This window comes from Acinonyx jubatus, chromosome A2, assembly GCF_027475565.1.
Source record: "Acinonyx jubatus isolate Ajub_Pintada_27869175 chromosome A2, VMU_Ajub_asm_v1.0, whole genome shotgun sequence".
Lineage (NCBI taxonomy): Eukaryota > Metazoa > Chordata > Mammalia > Carnivora > Felidae > Acinonyx > Acinonyx jubatus.
This window is the reverse complement of record NC_069383.1, coordinates 83425677-83439017: the sequence shown is the minus strand read 5'-3', so window position 1 is coordinate 83439017 and position 13341 is coordinate 83425677. Positions and strand designations below refer to the sequence as shown.

The 13341-nt window shown below is 41.3% G+C and overlaps 1 protein-coding gene across 2 annotated transcripts in view; it reads left to right on the top strand.

Annotated features, from left to right (window-relative positions):
* Nucleotides 1-260: 260 nt before the first annotated feature.
* The window catches only part of GNAI1 (G protein subunit alpha i1), an 85532-nt gene continuing 72451 nt past the window's right edge, over nt 261-13341 (top strand). Inside the window, exons 1-2 of one of the 2 annotated variants that reach the window (XM_027071751.2) lie at nt 261-401; nt 930-1098. In XM_027071751.2, the coding sequence (XP_026927552.1) occupies nt 981-1098 (118 nt within the window). In that variant the 5' untranslated portion in view covers nt 261-401; nt 930-980. Of the gene's footprint in view, nt 402-808; nt 1099-13341 lie in introns of those variants that run through there. The other variant, XM_053218547.1, reaches the window with a different exon arrangement.

Sequence of the window (13341 nt, the reverse complement as noted above, 5' to 3'; positions counted from 1 at the left end):
ACATTTCCTCAATCCATTAAAATGTTCTGTGAAAAGAAACGAAAGAATGGATGGGAGGGAAGAGAAGGAAGGAAAGAAAAACCGGAAGGAAGAAAGTTAATCTCTTCACCCCCTCCCAGTCTTGTTCCCCCACTGTCTCCATCTCTGCTTTCGCTGTGGCTCCGTTCCCTTCCCAGCTCCCTCTATTTCCCACAACCCTGAAGGCCAGCCGACAGGGGTTTACATTTTGAACACCCGTGCGTGGCTGCCGGAGCTGGGCATGCTCAAACGCCCAGGACTGGCTTTTTTCAGCTTCCAACTTTGGCAGCTCTCCCACCCGCACCCCGAAGGGGCAGGTACGCACAGATCCCTTGGTGTGAGTAAGCGGGAAGAAATTATCCCACTCTCGCGGAGGAAGCAAGGTAGGGGAGCCAGCTGGGCAGTTCAACGTTCCGAGGGCGCTTCCAAGGGCCGCGCGCGAGGGCGCCGGGCCCTGGGGGCTGCGCAGAGCCGGGGTCCGCGGATGCGCGGGCGCGCGCGCCCGTCCGAGGGGGCGCTGTCCGAGGGCACGTGCGCGGGAGCGCGCCCGGGGAGTGGTCGCGGAGTGGCTGGCTGGCTGGCTGGCTGGCTGGCTGGCGGGCGGGTAGGGGCGGGGCCGCGGCGGCGCGCGGACGCCGAGCTCTGCCGGGCTTCTTGAGGCTGCGGCGCGGCCACCAGCTGGAGGGCGGTGGACGTTGTATCCAGAGCCCGAAAACCTGGGACTTGGGGGGCGCTGAGGGACGCAGGAGTGGAACCTGGCCGCGAGGAAGATCCGCGCGGTGCAGCTCGCTGCTTAGCAGACGGCGCTTTCCTCGCTCCATTTAGGAAGCGGGTGGGGGTGGTTCGTGGCCAGCGTCGGGAGGTATTCGAACGCCCGCGTCCGGAAAGAAAGAATTCACCTGTGTTTGAAGGCAGCGCGCCGGACGTGGAGGGTGCGGCGGCGAGCTCTAGCTTCTGGCATAATGGGCTGTACGCTGAGCGCCGAGGACAAGGCGGCGGTGGAGCGGAGTAAGATGATCGACCGGAACCTCCGCGAGGATGGCGAGAAGGCGGCGCGCGAGGTCAAGCTGCTGCTGCTCGGTGAGGGCGGCCGGGCGCGTCCCGGGGGGCCGTAGGGTCGGGCGGGTTGCTGGGCGCGGCGCCCCGCGGTGGCCGCTGCGGGCCCCTTGCGTTCGGAAACCCAGAGGGGACGTGTCTGAGCGGCCAAGAGCGCGACTTGGAGCGGTGGGGATGGTTTCCGGGCGAGAGCGGGGCTGGTGCGGTGCAGAGCCGAGGCGGGTGCTCCTTTCCCTGGTCTCCTGCTGCCCTCCTCCTTCCTCCCTGTCCAGTGAGAACCCGCCGGCCCTGGGCTGGCGCTTTACCTCACTCACAGGCGTTGGTATGGACCCCGCAAGGAGCCGAGGAACGGGTCGCGAGTAAATGCTGTTTCTTTTAAGTTAGCTCAGCCTTCTGAAGATGAAGGGGCATTCGCGGTACACACACACACACACACACACACACACACAGTCACCTCCCCCCTCCCCCCCCCCCCCCGAAAACCCTTCCTATGGGATGTCGTATCGCGGTTGTGGTTTTCCCGTGTCAAGCGTGCCACGTTTTGTGATATTAGTGCATCTTTTGTGGGGTTCCGTGGGATTGAAATGTGTCTTTCCTGTTAACTTCCTGTGGCGACACAGTAAGGGTTAAAGGAGCACAGATTATATTTACCTTGCCTAAGGAAGTAGGCTATGCTGGATGCTTGATTTTTTTATTACTGTGGAGACATGGAAACCATCAAAGTTGGGTAACGTTTGGTCTGGTAGTAGGTAAGGCAGATACTCGAGCGGAGAAAACCTATGTGAAAGGTGCGAGAGGGTCACGCGGAAAACAGTTCTCTCCCAGCTGCCACGGTTTCTGATGAATGAGCTTTGCCAGGTACACGCCAGGCTTTTATTTGTTCTTAGTATTGTTCTCATGGTGAAACGCTATGTGGAGGTCTTCTCCAGGTTTTTGAAAGGAGAGACCAAAAAAGGAGTAAGCCAGGGTTTTGACTGAAGGATACCTTAGGAAAATATTAACAGCATAAGACTTGTACATCTATGAGTTAAGATTTTCTTTTGTTTGCTGCGCCCCCCCCCCCCCCGCGTCCACCACACATACACACACTATAGCTATTTATTAGGTAGGTGAAAGATTTCTTAGAATCTTCATCTGCAATTCCAACGATTGCTTTTGTTTTATAACAGTTATAATAAAAGAGAAATATTGCACAGACCTGTTTTCAGTAAGCTTCTGTTTCATTGGTTTAATGACTGCAGGAAAAATGGTGGGTTTTTTTTTTCTCCATTACTAGTAGGCTTAGAAGCAGCAAACTTGGCATGACTAAAAGTAATAATGATCTGAGTCATTTTGCTAACCAACTGTGAAATAACTTTGCATTTTAAAGACCTGGGTGGCTTTCTTCACCCTTGCCACCAACACAAATCTTTCTCAGTTAATACTCTCCGTAAGTTTTTACGTTAATAAGAAATAATGTATTTTGCCTAGGTCAGTGTATTTTTAGCGTATTGAGCATAGAAGAGACGCACCTTGATGTGGAAACATGTAGATATTCCTCTTAGGAAGTGGATGTGTTTGAGACAAACATGAAACAAAAGGAAGATTACAAAGTTCTTGGAGTTTCTGCACTCTTGCTCTGATGTATTCTTTTAGTGTATTTCGGTGTGACTCTAGTTTGAGCCAGCCATCCACCATGTTTAAAGCAACTGAAAAAAATGAGTCCTCTGGTGGTGTTTTAGGCTTTAATTAGATGTCTATTAGAGAGTGATGGACTAGGATAAAAGGTCAGAGGAGTTGGTTTTTGCTTATTTTGAGAAGAGATCAGTGTTTCTTAACTTTAGCACCATTGGCATTTGAGGCAGGATAATTCTTTGTTGTGCAGGCTGTCTTGTTCATCGTAGGATGTTTATCATTGTAGGGTGTTCTTTGGCTTTTACCCATTAGATGCCAGTAACAGCCCCCTCAGCCTTTGATCCTTGAAAAATGTCTCCAGATAGTCCCCAAAGTCCCCAACCTCCAATGAGAGCCTAGATTAACAGAGTTGAATGTATAATATAGAAGTCAAAGTTGTATCTCTACAACCAGCTATAGTGAGAGTTATGAGAAAAGTGTAGCAGTCATGATTTTCGGAAGAAACTGAGATTTTTGTTTTTCTATACCAGTAACATTAGAAAGATTTCAAAATGATTTTTTAAAAATCTTTAGGTAACTGAGTTCCTTCAGCTGTCTTTTCTAGCTTTGGTGTTTTGCTTTTCCCTACATCTTCTCTGTAGAAATCCTCTAGCACCCCTGCCTTACTGGCCCAGCTGTCCCTCCCCTTCCTCCTTTAGGTCTTATTCCTACTCTACCCTTTTGCCGCAGGGTCACGGCACTCTAGTTTCTATAAACAAAATGCTGGCTTATTTCATAAATGTTATTCTTGGAATGTTTCAAAACATTTTTCTTTCCCAGTTTGTCTTTAGCAGTGAAGTTCTGACCTTTGGTTCGTTTTGAATATTTAAAGTCATATGTGTAAGCAGCTCCATGAAATAATTCCATATAAAACAACTGAATCAACTAGAAATATAAAATGATTTCTAGGTAATCTATAACCACTGTCACTCCATTTATAAAAAGGTCATCTTCTTCAATTATTTTGTTTTCTTTTTCTTCATCAAATGAATTTTTTCCATTTAAGACAAAAAGCCTCCAAAGATAAATAGTTCATTATATTGCATTTTTTCTTAAGGCATTTATGCATTGTGTTTTAGACATCTGGGTTGAGAGATTCAGGTATGAGATGAACATCATTAGTAAAAAAAATTGGTACTGTTACAATTAAAACAATTTTTTTTTAAATCAGACATATTTCACTGTCCTTATTAGGAGCAGTGAATCAGGCTTTAAAAAAGAGAGGACCTAATCTAATCATTGACCTAAAGAAAATTAGGACAGGGTTTGGGTGATTCAGGTCTTTAGGTTAGTTTTCAGGCATTGGTATTAGAATAATAATACTAAATAGTGGAACTTGTTTTTATAATCAAAGTTTTCTTTCCATCATAGATGGCTCATTGTCTCAGGGGAAACATTTTTTTGTTGTCATACCTTTGAGGAGGTTGCAATTTATCATTTTTTAAATGGCAGCATGATTAGGCTTTGCTGTTTTTTCAGTGAGACTATATTGTACATATGAGCACTTACTGAATATTATTTTATTATAATTTTCAAAGATGTAAAGGGTTATATTATATGAAAGTAAAATTTTCATTTACATAAGTTATTTTAGTCTAAAGGTGAGTTTTAATTCTTTACTCTGCCTCATTATTCTCTCCACTCATCCTCACAGACAAAAATCTACACCCTCTTTCTTTTGCTTGTTTTAAATATTATAGGTTGAGTGAAAATGAGGCGAGGGAATAAGATCTCTACTACTTAGTGAATTTTTTCCATTGCTACCAGCAAGCAGCTATTTGAGAAGCTACATCATTAATCTTTTTTGTTCCCTGTGAACTTGCTATGTGACTTCCTTAGTTGAGAAATTCTGGCGTTGCAGGATTTTGGATTTTGCATTGCTTTCGCTATTTCTTTAGCATTGGCTCAGGATCCTAAGTGTCAGAAAACCCATTTCCTTGAATAAATGGACCTGATATTTCAACATGGGTTATGTGCTTCTCTCTCCTCACCTGCCTTAAGAACAGTTACTTTGATAGACACTGCAGGTGACATTAACAAGTGTTTTGAAAAGGCTGATTTTTCTGTATCTTACGTTTTTCATTCTTAAAATTTATAGTTCAAGTTCTCTGATGTCTCTGGCAGCTTAATTCCAGAAGGCTTCTGGTCTTTTGCTTCTAGGCTGCTCTTCTATCATGCAGATTCCTGGCTCTGAAACTTTGTTGATTTCTCCATTGCCTGCGCAATAAAAACTTTCTTCTGGACCTTGCTTCCCTCTATCCTTGTGCTCTTTTCCTCAGGGCACCCTCCTCCTCCAGACAGGAACAGTGGGCATATGGTGAAGCATATTGCACTCTGGTTTCTAGTGTTGTTTAGGCTTGTGCCCTGTTTTGCTACTAGTGTGAGCACTTCAGGGGCAGAATCATTGTAAGTTGTACTTGTATCCATCCCTAACAATCTTTAACTTTTTCATGTGCTTAATTAGTTCCTAATTATGTTAATATCTTGTGTAGAATTAGGACTTCCCTAGAATACAAGCCACATACTTTGCCATTCTCAGTGTTAATGGGAATAAATGACTACCTAGCCAAACAGAGTAGACAAAAAAGGAATAATAACAGTATATGATGACCAAAATAAGCACATGGTATCTAAAAGCAGATTGTTTGGTTTAAGAATACTTTTCCACTTTTGTGAGAACTTTTCACAGTCCTTATATTATTTGGTAAAATAGAGAAAATGACAGCAAATATTCATTGGAGGAAGGTCTGCTGTGTTGCAGTTGTAGTGTTCTTTCTTAATTTTTTTTCTTTTTTCAAGATCTCATTTTCTAATCTTTATTACTGGCCTATTTTAACCATAAATAAAGACCATGAGTCTTGTTAAATTTGTCAGTGATAAGAAATACAATGCCTGTGTTAGAGAATTTAATAGAAGATATTAGGAAATATAATGCCTATCTTATAGAGTTAGTGGGAGATGTTATTGAAACCTGAGAAAGATTCCTATAATTTTTTAAACAAAAAGTGAACATCCAACCATAATCTTAATGTTTTTGTTATGCATGTGTTGGCCTTGGAAAGTTCAAGCTACCACAAATTCCCATGGGAGGACCTGAATGTATTTGTTGCACTTCTAGGTCACATATTTCTTGGTCACATGTTTTGGCATGCAGTTACCCAATGTGTGACTTCCCGTAGTGTGACATTGGTGAAGCTCAGATCCCAGATGGCATTTGAGCTGTATGAACTAAGGTCAACAGCACCTAATCTTGTAGTGCTGAGGCTGCCTCTGTCATGACTTGTTAAATACTAATTAAAAGCGTTAGCAGAGATAGCGCAAAATAATTTTAAAGTGAACGTTCATTGCCATAAACTTAGTGGTTTAAAACAATGTAAAATTATTAACTTTACATTCCTGGGGGTCAGAAATTCAGAATGGGTTTCACCAGGCTAGAATCAGGAGGTCAGCAGGGCTAATTTTCCTTTAGAGGTCCCAGTGGAGAATCCATTTATTTGTCTTTTCCAGCTTCCATCTAGAGGCTACCTGCTTTCATTGGCTCATGGGACCTTTTTTCATCTTCACAACCCCAGTGGCTGGTAGTCTTTCCATGTAGCATTGCTCTCGGAAGCCTCCTTTCACTTAAAGGACCCTGTGATTACATTGGCCCCACCTGGATAATTCAGGGAACAGCCTCATCTCAAGATCCTTGTCTTAACCACATCTACACAGTTTCTTTTGCCATGTAGGATGGCGTGTTCACAGGTGCCAGGGATTGGGATGTGGGCATCTTTGGGAGTTATTACTCCGCCTCCCATAGTCTTCCCTTTGGCTGCTGAAGATGCACGTGCATCTTGCCTGCAAAATGCATTTACCAAATTCCACCATCTGCCAAAGTCTCAACCCATTGCCCTATCAACACAATGTCCAAAATCTCATCCAAATCTCATAATCTAACTCAGGTATGGGTGAGATTCTCGGTGTAATTCATCCTGGGACAAAATTCCTCTCTACCTGTGATCCTGTACAGCTTGGAAACGTGTCATGTGCTCCTATAATACAGCAGTGGAGCAAGCACAGGGTATCAGTTATAGACAAACCTGTTCGAAAAGAAAGTGGAATGAAAAAAGGAGTCATCGGTCCCTTGAGCTTCTCAAACTACAGTAGGTTTCAGAGCCTGGGAATAATCCTCTGTGATCCTGTTCCACCTTCTGGGAGCTGGACTCCGCCCTTCCTTTTTAATGAAAGGTAACACAGGTCTGCCACTGAGTCATTTTATCAGCCCATTTCTGGCCTGTGGAATTATTGTGACCTGACAGCATTCTTCCATTTTGGACTCCCTTAATTTATCTTTCTTCTTTCCCATTTTACTGTAACCACAAGAAAGAAAACAGCTTGCACCTTGAACAAAACCAGTTTACTTAGAAATCTCCTTATCTAAATATTCAAGTTTATAGCTTGTAAGTTCTGTTTTCCACATAACCACAGGACATAATTTGCTTAAGCTTTCTGCTGTGAGGTGACAGGGATCCCCTTTCTGCTCGTTTATAATAACATGTTCCTCCTTTCCATCCAAGTCCTCGCCAGCAGCACATTTAATGTCCATATGTCTATTAGCAGACTGTTCATGACAGTGAAAATATTTTCTGCGATCACGTATGTTTCCTCCAACATATACTTATGTAGGTGTTAAAATTTGTATTTCTACTGTGTCAGGCAATTTAGGCTTTTTCTGTCTTATTCCTCAGAACTTTAGCCTCTGCCCATTGCCTGATTCCAAAGCCATTTCTACAGTTTTAGTATTTTTTTGCAGCAGCATCCCACTTCTAGATATCCTTAACATCTCATGTATAACTTTGGGGCATACAGAATGATTGTAATTTTATTTTCTCAGTCCTTTGCAATTTATGTGACTATTATCATAACAGCAAAATCACCAGTTTCTAGTGCTCCATATGAACCCATGGTTAGTATTTCACTGCAGTGAGTTAAAGAATAAGACTTTTTTTTTTTTTTGGTATGCCTCCTCATCAGTGAAGTTTTTCTTGACCATCTAGTCTAAATTTATCTTCCTTCTCCTCCCTGCCTAATTACACCATTTTGAAATCATCTTGTGCATTTACTTTTTTTTATTGTCTGTTGCGCCTCTCTGTGGGATTGGTTTCCTCTGAGCATGAATCCCGTCTGACTTGTTTATCACCTAATAGTGCAGAGTAGTCCTTCCATAAATGTTGATTAAATGAATGACTGGTTACATTATTGAACATTAATTTTGACTAGTAATCTTTTAAAGTGAAAAAGTTGATATATTTTCTTGTGCATTGGGCAATTTAAAAAAAAATTTTTTTTATATTTTATTTTTGAGAGAGAGAGTGCAAGTGGGGGAAGGGCAGAGAGTGAGGGAGAGAAAGAATCTGAAGCAGGCTCTAGGCTCCTAGCTGTCAGCACAGAGCTTGATGCGGGGCTGGAACACACAGACTGCGAGATTATGACCTGAGCTGAAGTCAGACACTTAACCAACTGAACCACCCAGGTGCCCCTGCATTGGGCAATTTTCGTGAGTTTGGGCCCAATGTATGCTCTTTTATTTTTTTAATATCTTGCTGGTTAGAGTAACTAAAACTTACTGCATTATTACTCACTTCTAAAACCTGAAATTAATTTGAGGTACCTAATTCTTTTTTCAGGATCATGAAAATATTATAACTCTTGGTAAATTAGGTGTAGAGTGAAATGTGATTTTTATATTTGTGTATTCTGGACAGTATTTTCAGCAGGATTGTTGCATTGCTGTTTCACATGTTATTTGAATACTTTCTTAAAATGCATGCAGTCATTCAACAAGGCATTAAATGTGTTCTCTGAGTCCTGTCTACCACTGCAGGACAATGTGATTGTAACTTTGGCTTTCTGGAGCCAGCAGGGTGCTCAGAAATGGACCACAGTCTGTTCTTCATGTCTTGCCTGTACTCATGTGGCAAGAATCATCATTGGTGACATTTTGCAAAGTGCATTCTATATTTTTGGTGTTGAGTTATGCCTTGGGTTTACCAAATCCTTAAGAAAATTTACAGTCTAATTCTTGAGAATGGCAAATAGGGAAGAAAGAAATGGTATAATAATAGATACTGGGGGAGGTGAGCTTTAATGGGGTCTTCATTGTTGATGTTGTGGGATGTGGGGTGGAGGTCACATATCTGTCAGAAATTACTGTGGTTATAAATCTGTTCATTTCTATGCATTTCTGAGGTTATTTTTTTAAATCGTGATTGGCTGTAAGCGGTTTATTGTATAGAAACCTGCATTCTGGAAGAGCCTTTGCTATCTATAAGTTTTCTTACATTCCCCCACATAGAAGGACTTCTGGTCTTCTGAGGTTTATTTAGCTCTGTGCAGAGACTTTCTACACGGGGAAAGGCAGTTGACCTAGGACTCTGGCAGTAAAATGTTCTCCTTGAGATCTTGGACATGTTATCCTAATTCTTTAAGGTTTAGTTTTCTTTTCCATAAATTCCAGATGATAAATGTACCTACCTCATAGGGGTTGAGGGCACAATAAACTAAAGCATCCAGAGTTCTCAGACTTGTACATGGTGCAGAAGTTCTCAATAAATATAAGCTGTTATGATAAATACTTTAGAGCCTCTTTGGGGTCAGCCCTCCCTCTCTGCCTCCTTGCAGTTTGATCCACTTATGGTCATAGACATTAAATCCTTTTGTTGGCTCCTCTTAGCAAGGGGTATGTATATAGGGAAGACATAAGGAAGTATAAAATGAATCTTTTTTAAAAAGTTTATTTATTTTGAGAGAGCACACACAGGGGGAGCAGAGAGAGAGAATCCCAAGCAGACTTCACGCTGTCAGCCCAGAGCTCAGGGGCTCCACCCCACAAACATGATCATGACCTGAGCCAGAATGAAGAGTTGGACACCCAATCCGCTAAGCCACCCAGCTGCCCCTAAAATCAATTTTGGTATCTAGTTTTTGATCCTACTATGGCTCCCTTGTGGGGCTTGACTTTATGTTAATAGTTCCCCATTGGGAATAGACCAGGTAAATACATGTGTTATGTTAGGAATTCTAGAGAGTGGATTTTAAGTAATGGGAAAACTTTATAAATGATTTAAAAGTAATTTTGTTCTCCTTTTTATTACCCATTTTTAGAACAAATGGAGTAATTTCCTGCAAACTTTCCTTTTATCTTTCTTGAAAATAAAACAAGGCTGTTAGTATAAGTTATGAAACATTATTTGAGTTGACTCAAATGAATGTGCCATTTCTCAGGGGAATTTACGATTACTTCCCACAAATTTAAAAACCTTTTGAAACTTTCTGCACTGATGACTCAAATTCCTAATAAAACTCCAAAATTATCATGAATTTACTTTTAAGAAAAGCATCTCTTGAAAAGTGGTAGTAACCCTGATAAACAATGAAGCATTGAATCTGTGGTAGTATTTATCTCTTTTAATAATATTTCAAAGGAGTCTTCTTAAGACTTAGCATTGAATTAACTTGGTGACATTTGCCTTTCTGTTTACTTTGCCTTTCGAAGGCACAGTCTAAAATCTTTTCTAGTAATTTATTTACCTAATCTTTATTGTATTTTTGTTTGCTTGGGCACATGTCTTTTATTTGACAGCCTTTCATGATACTTAAGAAGCATGGGACCTGTGAGTAAACTGCATTTAAGATCAGTGTAATAGGAATTAGAAGATAACTGTCTTCTTATTGGTAGTTCTGAAGTTAACCTAATTTCATGAGTTACATTTATTTCTAGTGCAATTAAAAATTTATCTACTGAATTTTCACAAACTGAGCAGTGTTATCAGCAACAAGATGAAGAATTATATGCAAGAGGTGTTCTGTGATAGTAATAAGTCATCAGTCTGGTCAGTTAAGTTGCTGGAACCGATGAGATGATTCTCCTTGGAACCAGTGCTGTGCACCTGCTTCCACTCGTTTGTCCTCTCTTGCTTCCCAGAACCTTCTTCCGTCCACCCTGGTTCTCTCTGCTATCTTCACATTTCTCCAAAGACTCCTGCGTCCTCATCCATAAACACTGTCAGATCATGCCCAGCATTAAAAGTAATGAAATCTAAGCAGAAGTATCTACACTCTCCTTAAATCATTTTTAATTCCTCATTTTTCACCTAAACATTTTAAAATGTTAGGCTGCATTCCCATTTTTACTTTTTCACTTTCCTTTTGCTATTTAAATTGCTTTTTATTTTAAAATTGTGGACTCTTTCAATTATATAGAAGTATTGAGAAATAAAATGGGCACTCACATAACTCACACAAATGTATATTTTTTACAGAGAGCTTATGGTTGATCTCTGTCTTCTGGATTTTCTTCTATAATTAGGTCAGGCTTCTCATTGTAACTTCCTATCTCTTACTTTGTCTCCATTTTTTTTCTTTTCTTTATCTCCTTATCTTTTTATGTTACTTATATATCATTTTACTTCACTTTTATCCATTTAGCCATAACCTCATCTGACTTTTAACATACTGAATTTTTTTTTTCAACGTTTATTTTATTTTTGGGACAGAGAGAGACAGAGCATGAAAGGGGGAGGGGCAGAGAGAGAGGGAGACACAGAATCGGAAGCAGGCTCCAGGCTCTGAGCCATCAGCCCAGAGCCTGACGCGGGGCTCGAACTCACGGACCGCGAAATCGTGACCTGGCTGAAGTCCGACGCTTAACCGACTGCACCACCCAGGCGCCCCTAACATATTGAATTTTTAATTTTATTAGTAATATTTGTATTTCTAGAAACCATTTTTAATCTTTTGGAAATAGTTTATTCTGTTCTTATATTTTCCACCTTTTTTAAGAAGCCACTTTCATCATTCTGTACTTTTATAGTCTCTTTGTGAAAAATTTATTATTTAAAATTCTTAAGGTTCAGATACTTGTAGTGTCTTGACTATTTTACAGTAGGTAGATTGTATCCTCTAGTAATTTTTTATTGTGAGTGTATATTAATGAGCACATTGTCTGCATGAATCCTGTGCACCCTGGTATCGTGGCTTGAGAGTAGAGGGCAGGTTTACTTCAAATATACCTTATTAACACAATATTCCAAAGCTGAAGGTGTCATCTTTCACCCACTTAATCACTGTCTTCTTCTCCCTGTTTCCTTTATTTTAGTTGGTGGCAAGAAATCAAGAGATCCTTGATTCCTTATTTGCTTTCACACCCAGGTAGTCCAAAGCTCCATTGAGTTTGTTTTCTAAATATTCCACTTATTTTCCTGTCTTGGTTTTTATCATCCAGCAACAGTGAAGTTATGGTTTCGCTTCATTCCTGTGCAGTTTTGTTTGTGTGTTTGTTTTTGCCTCCCTCTACCCTTTACTTGTGTGGTCTCTGCTTAGGATGAGAGGTATGTGATTATGTGATTGTGTGTGCATGTGTGCGTGTGCATGTATGGTGGGTTGCGTCTCCCAGTACTGTTGTAGAGATCCTCATTAACTCCCATTGTGTCCCTGTCCCTGGCAGTCAGATTTTTTTCTTGCCTGCTAGCATCCACTGCTTATTGGTTTATTATGTCTCATTTTGTTCACAGCCAGGGTCATCTCCCCTTCTGTCTTGGCCCTCCTTATGGTTTTTCCTGGGCAACCCTTTGCTGCAGAGCCAATACTGATAGCCAGACTCTTGGTTACCTTGAGTGCTCTGCCTTGTCTGGTCACACCCAGCACATGGAAAATCATGTCCTATCAGTGTTGCCGATATGCTGCAGAGAGATGAGCTCAGGTGTTCCCTCTACTCAGCCGCCCTTCTCCACTAGGCTGTTTGGATGTGTTCCTGCCTAGGTGACTTTCTTCTCTTAGGATCCCAAATAGGCCCCTCTGCCGTTAGCAGTCTCTTCATCTTCTCTGACATACTGTTCACCTCTGAAACTATGGCTCAAAGAGGGATATCAAGATACAAGTGACTCTCTGCCTTTCTTATCTGTAGTTGCCTTCAATTGCCACTGTGCCACTGATTGCCCTGTGGCTGCCAGGCTTACAGTCTCTGCCATGTGATGCCTGCAAAGTAAGCCACTTGTACTCCTCCGTTTTCATCTGATGGCTTTAATACAACCTGTCTGCCTCCTCTCCCATTATTCACGTAAATGCAGAGGAGAAAAAAGGAAACATATCAGTAATTTTCAAAATATTTCTCTCATTACTTTCTCCATTGTTCTTTACATTAATGCTCTGAAGTTAGGTTTTTATCACACTTGTCTTTATTGTATGCTCTTGCTGGACCACATATGTTCACCTTATTTTCATAAAGCAACTCTTCTTAGATTTAAACTTTAATATGCATAAAAAAAATAAGTTGGAATCTTTTAAAATGTGGATTTTCATTCTAGGTGTGGGATGGGGCCTGAGATTCTACATTTCTCACAGGCCCTTGGGGGCTGCCTTTGCCAATCCCCAGTCCAGTCCATGCCTCGGGAAGCAGAGTCCTAGAGTGGGTGATTCTCCTGGATGATTCCGTTTATCCATTGCATAAGCATTTTTCACGATTTATCCCATCTTTGCCACCTTCATGAAATCTCCCTTAACCTCATCTGTAAAGTTTCTAAAACAGTGTTTTGCACAAAGTAAGTGCTCACTGTAATTTATACACTTGCATGTCTG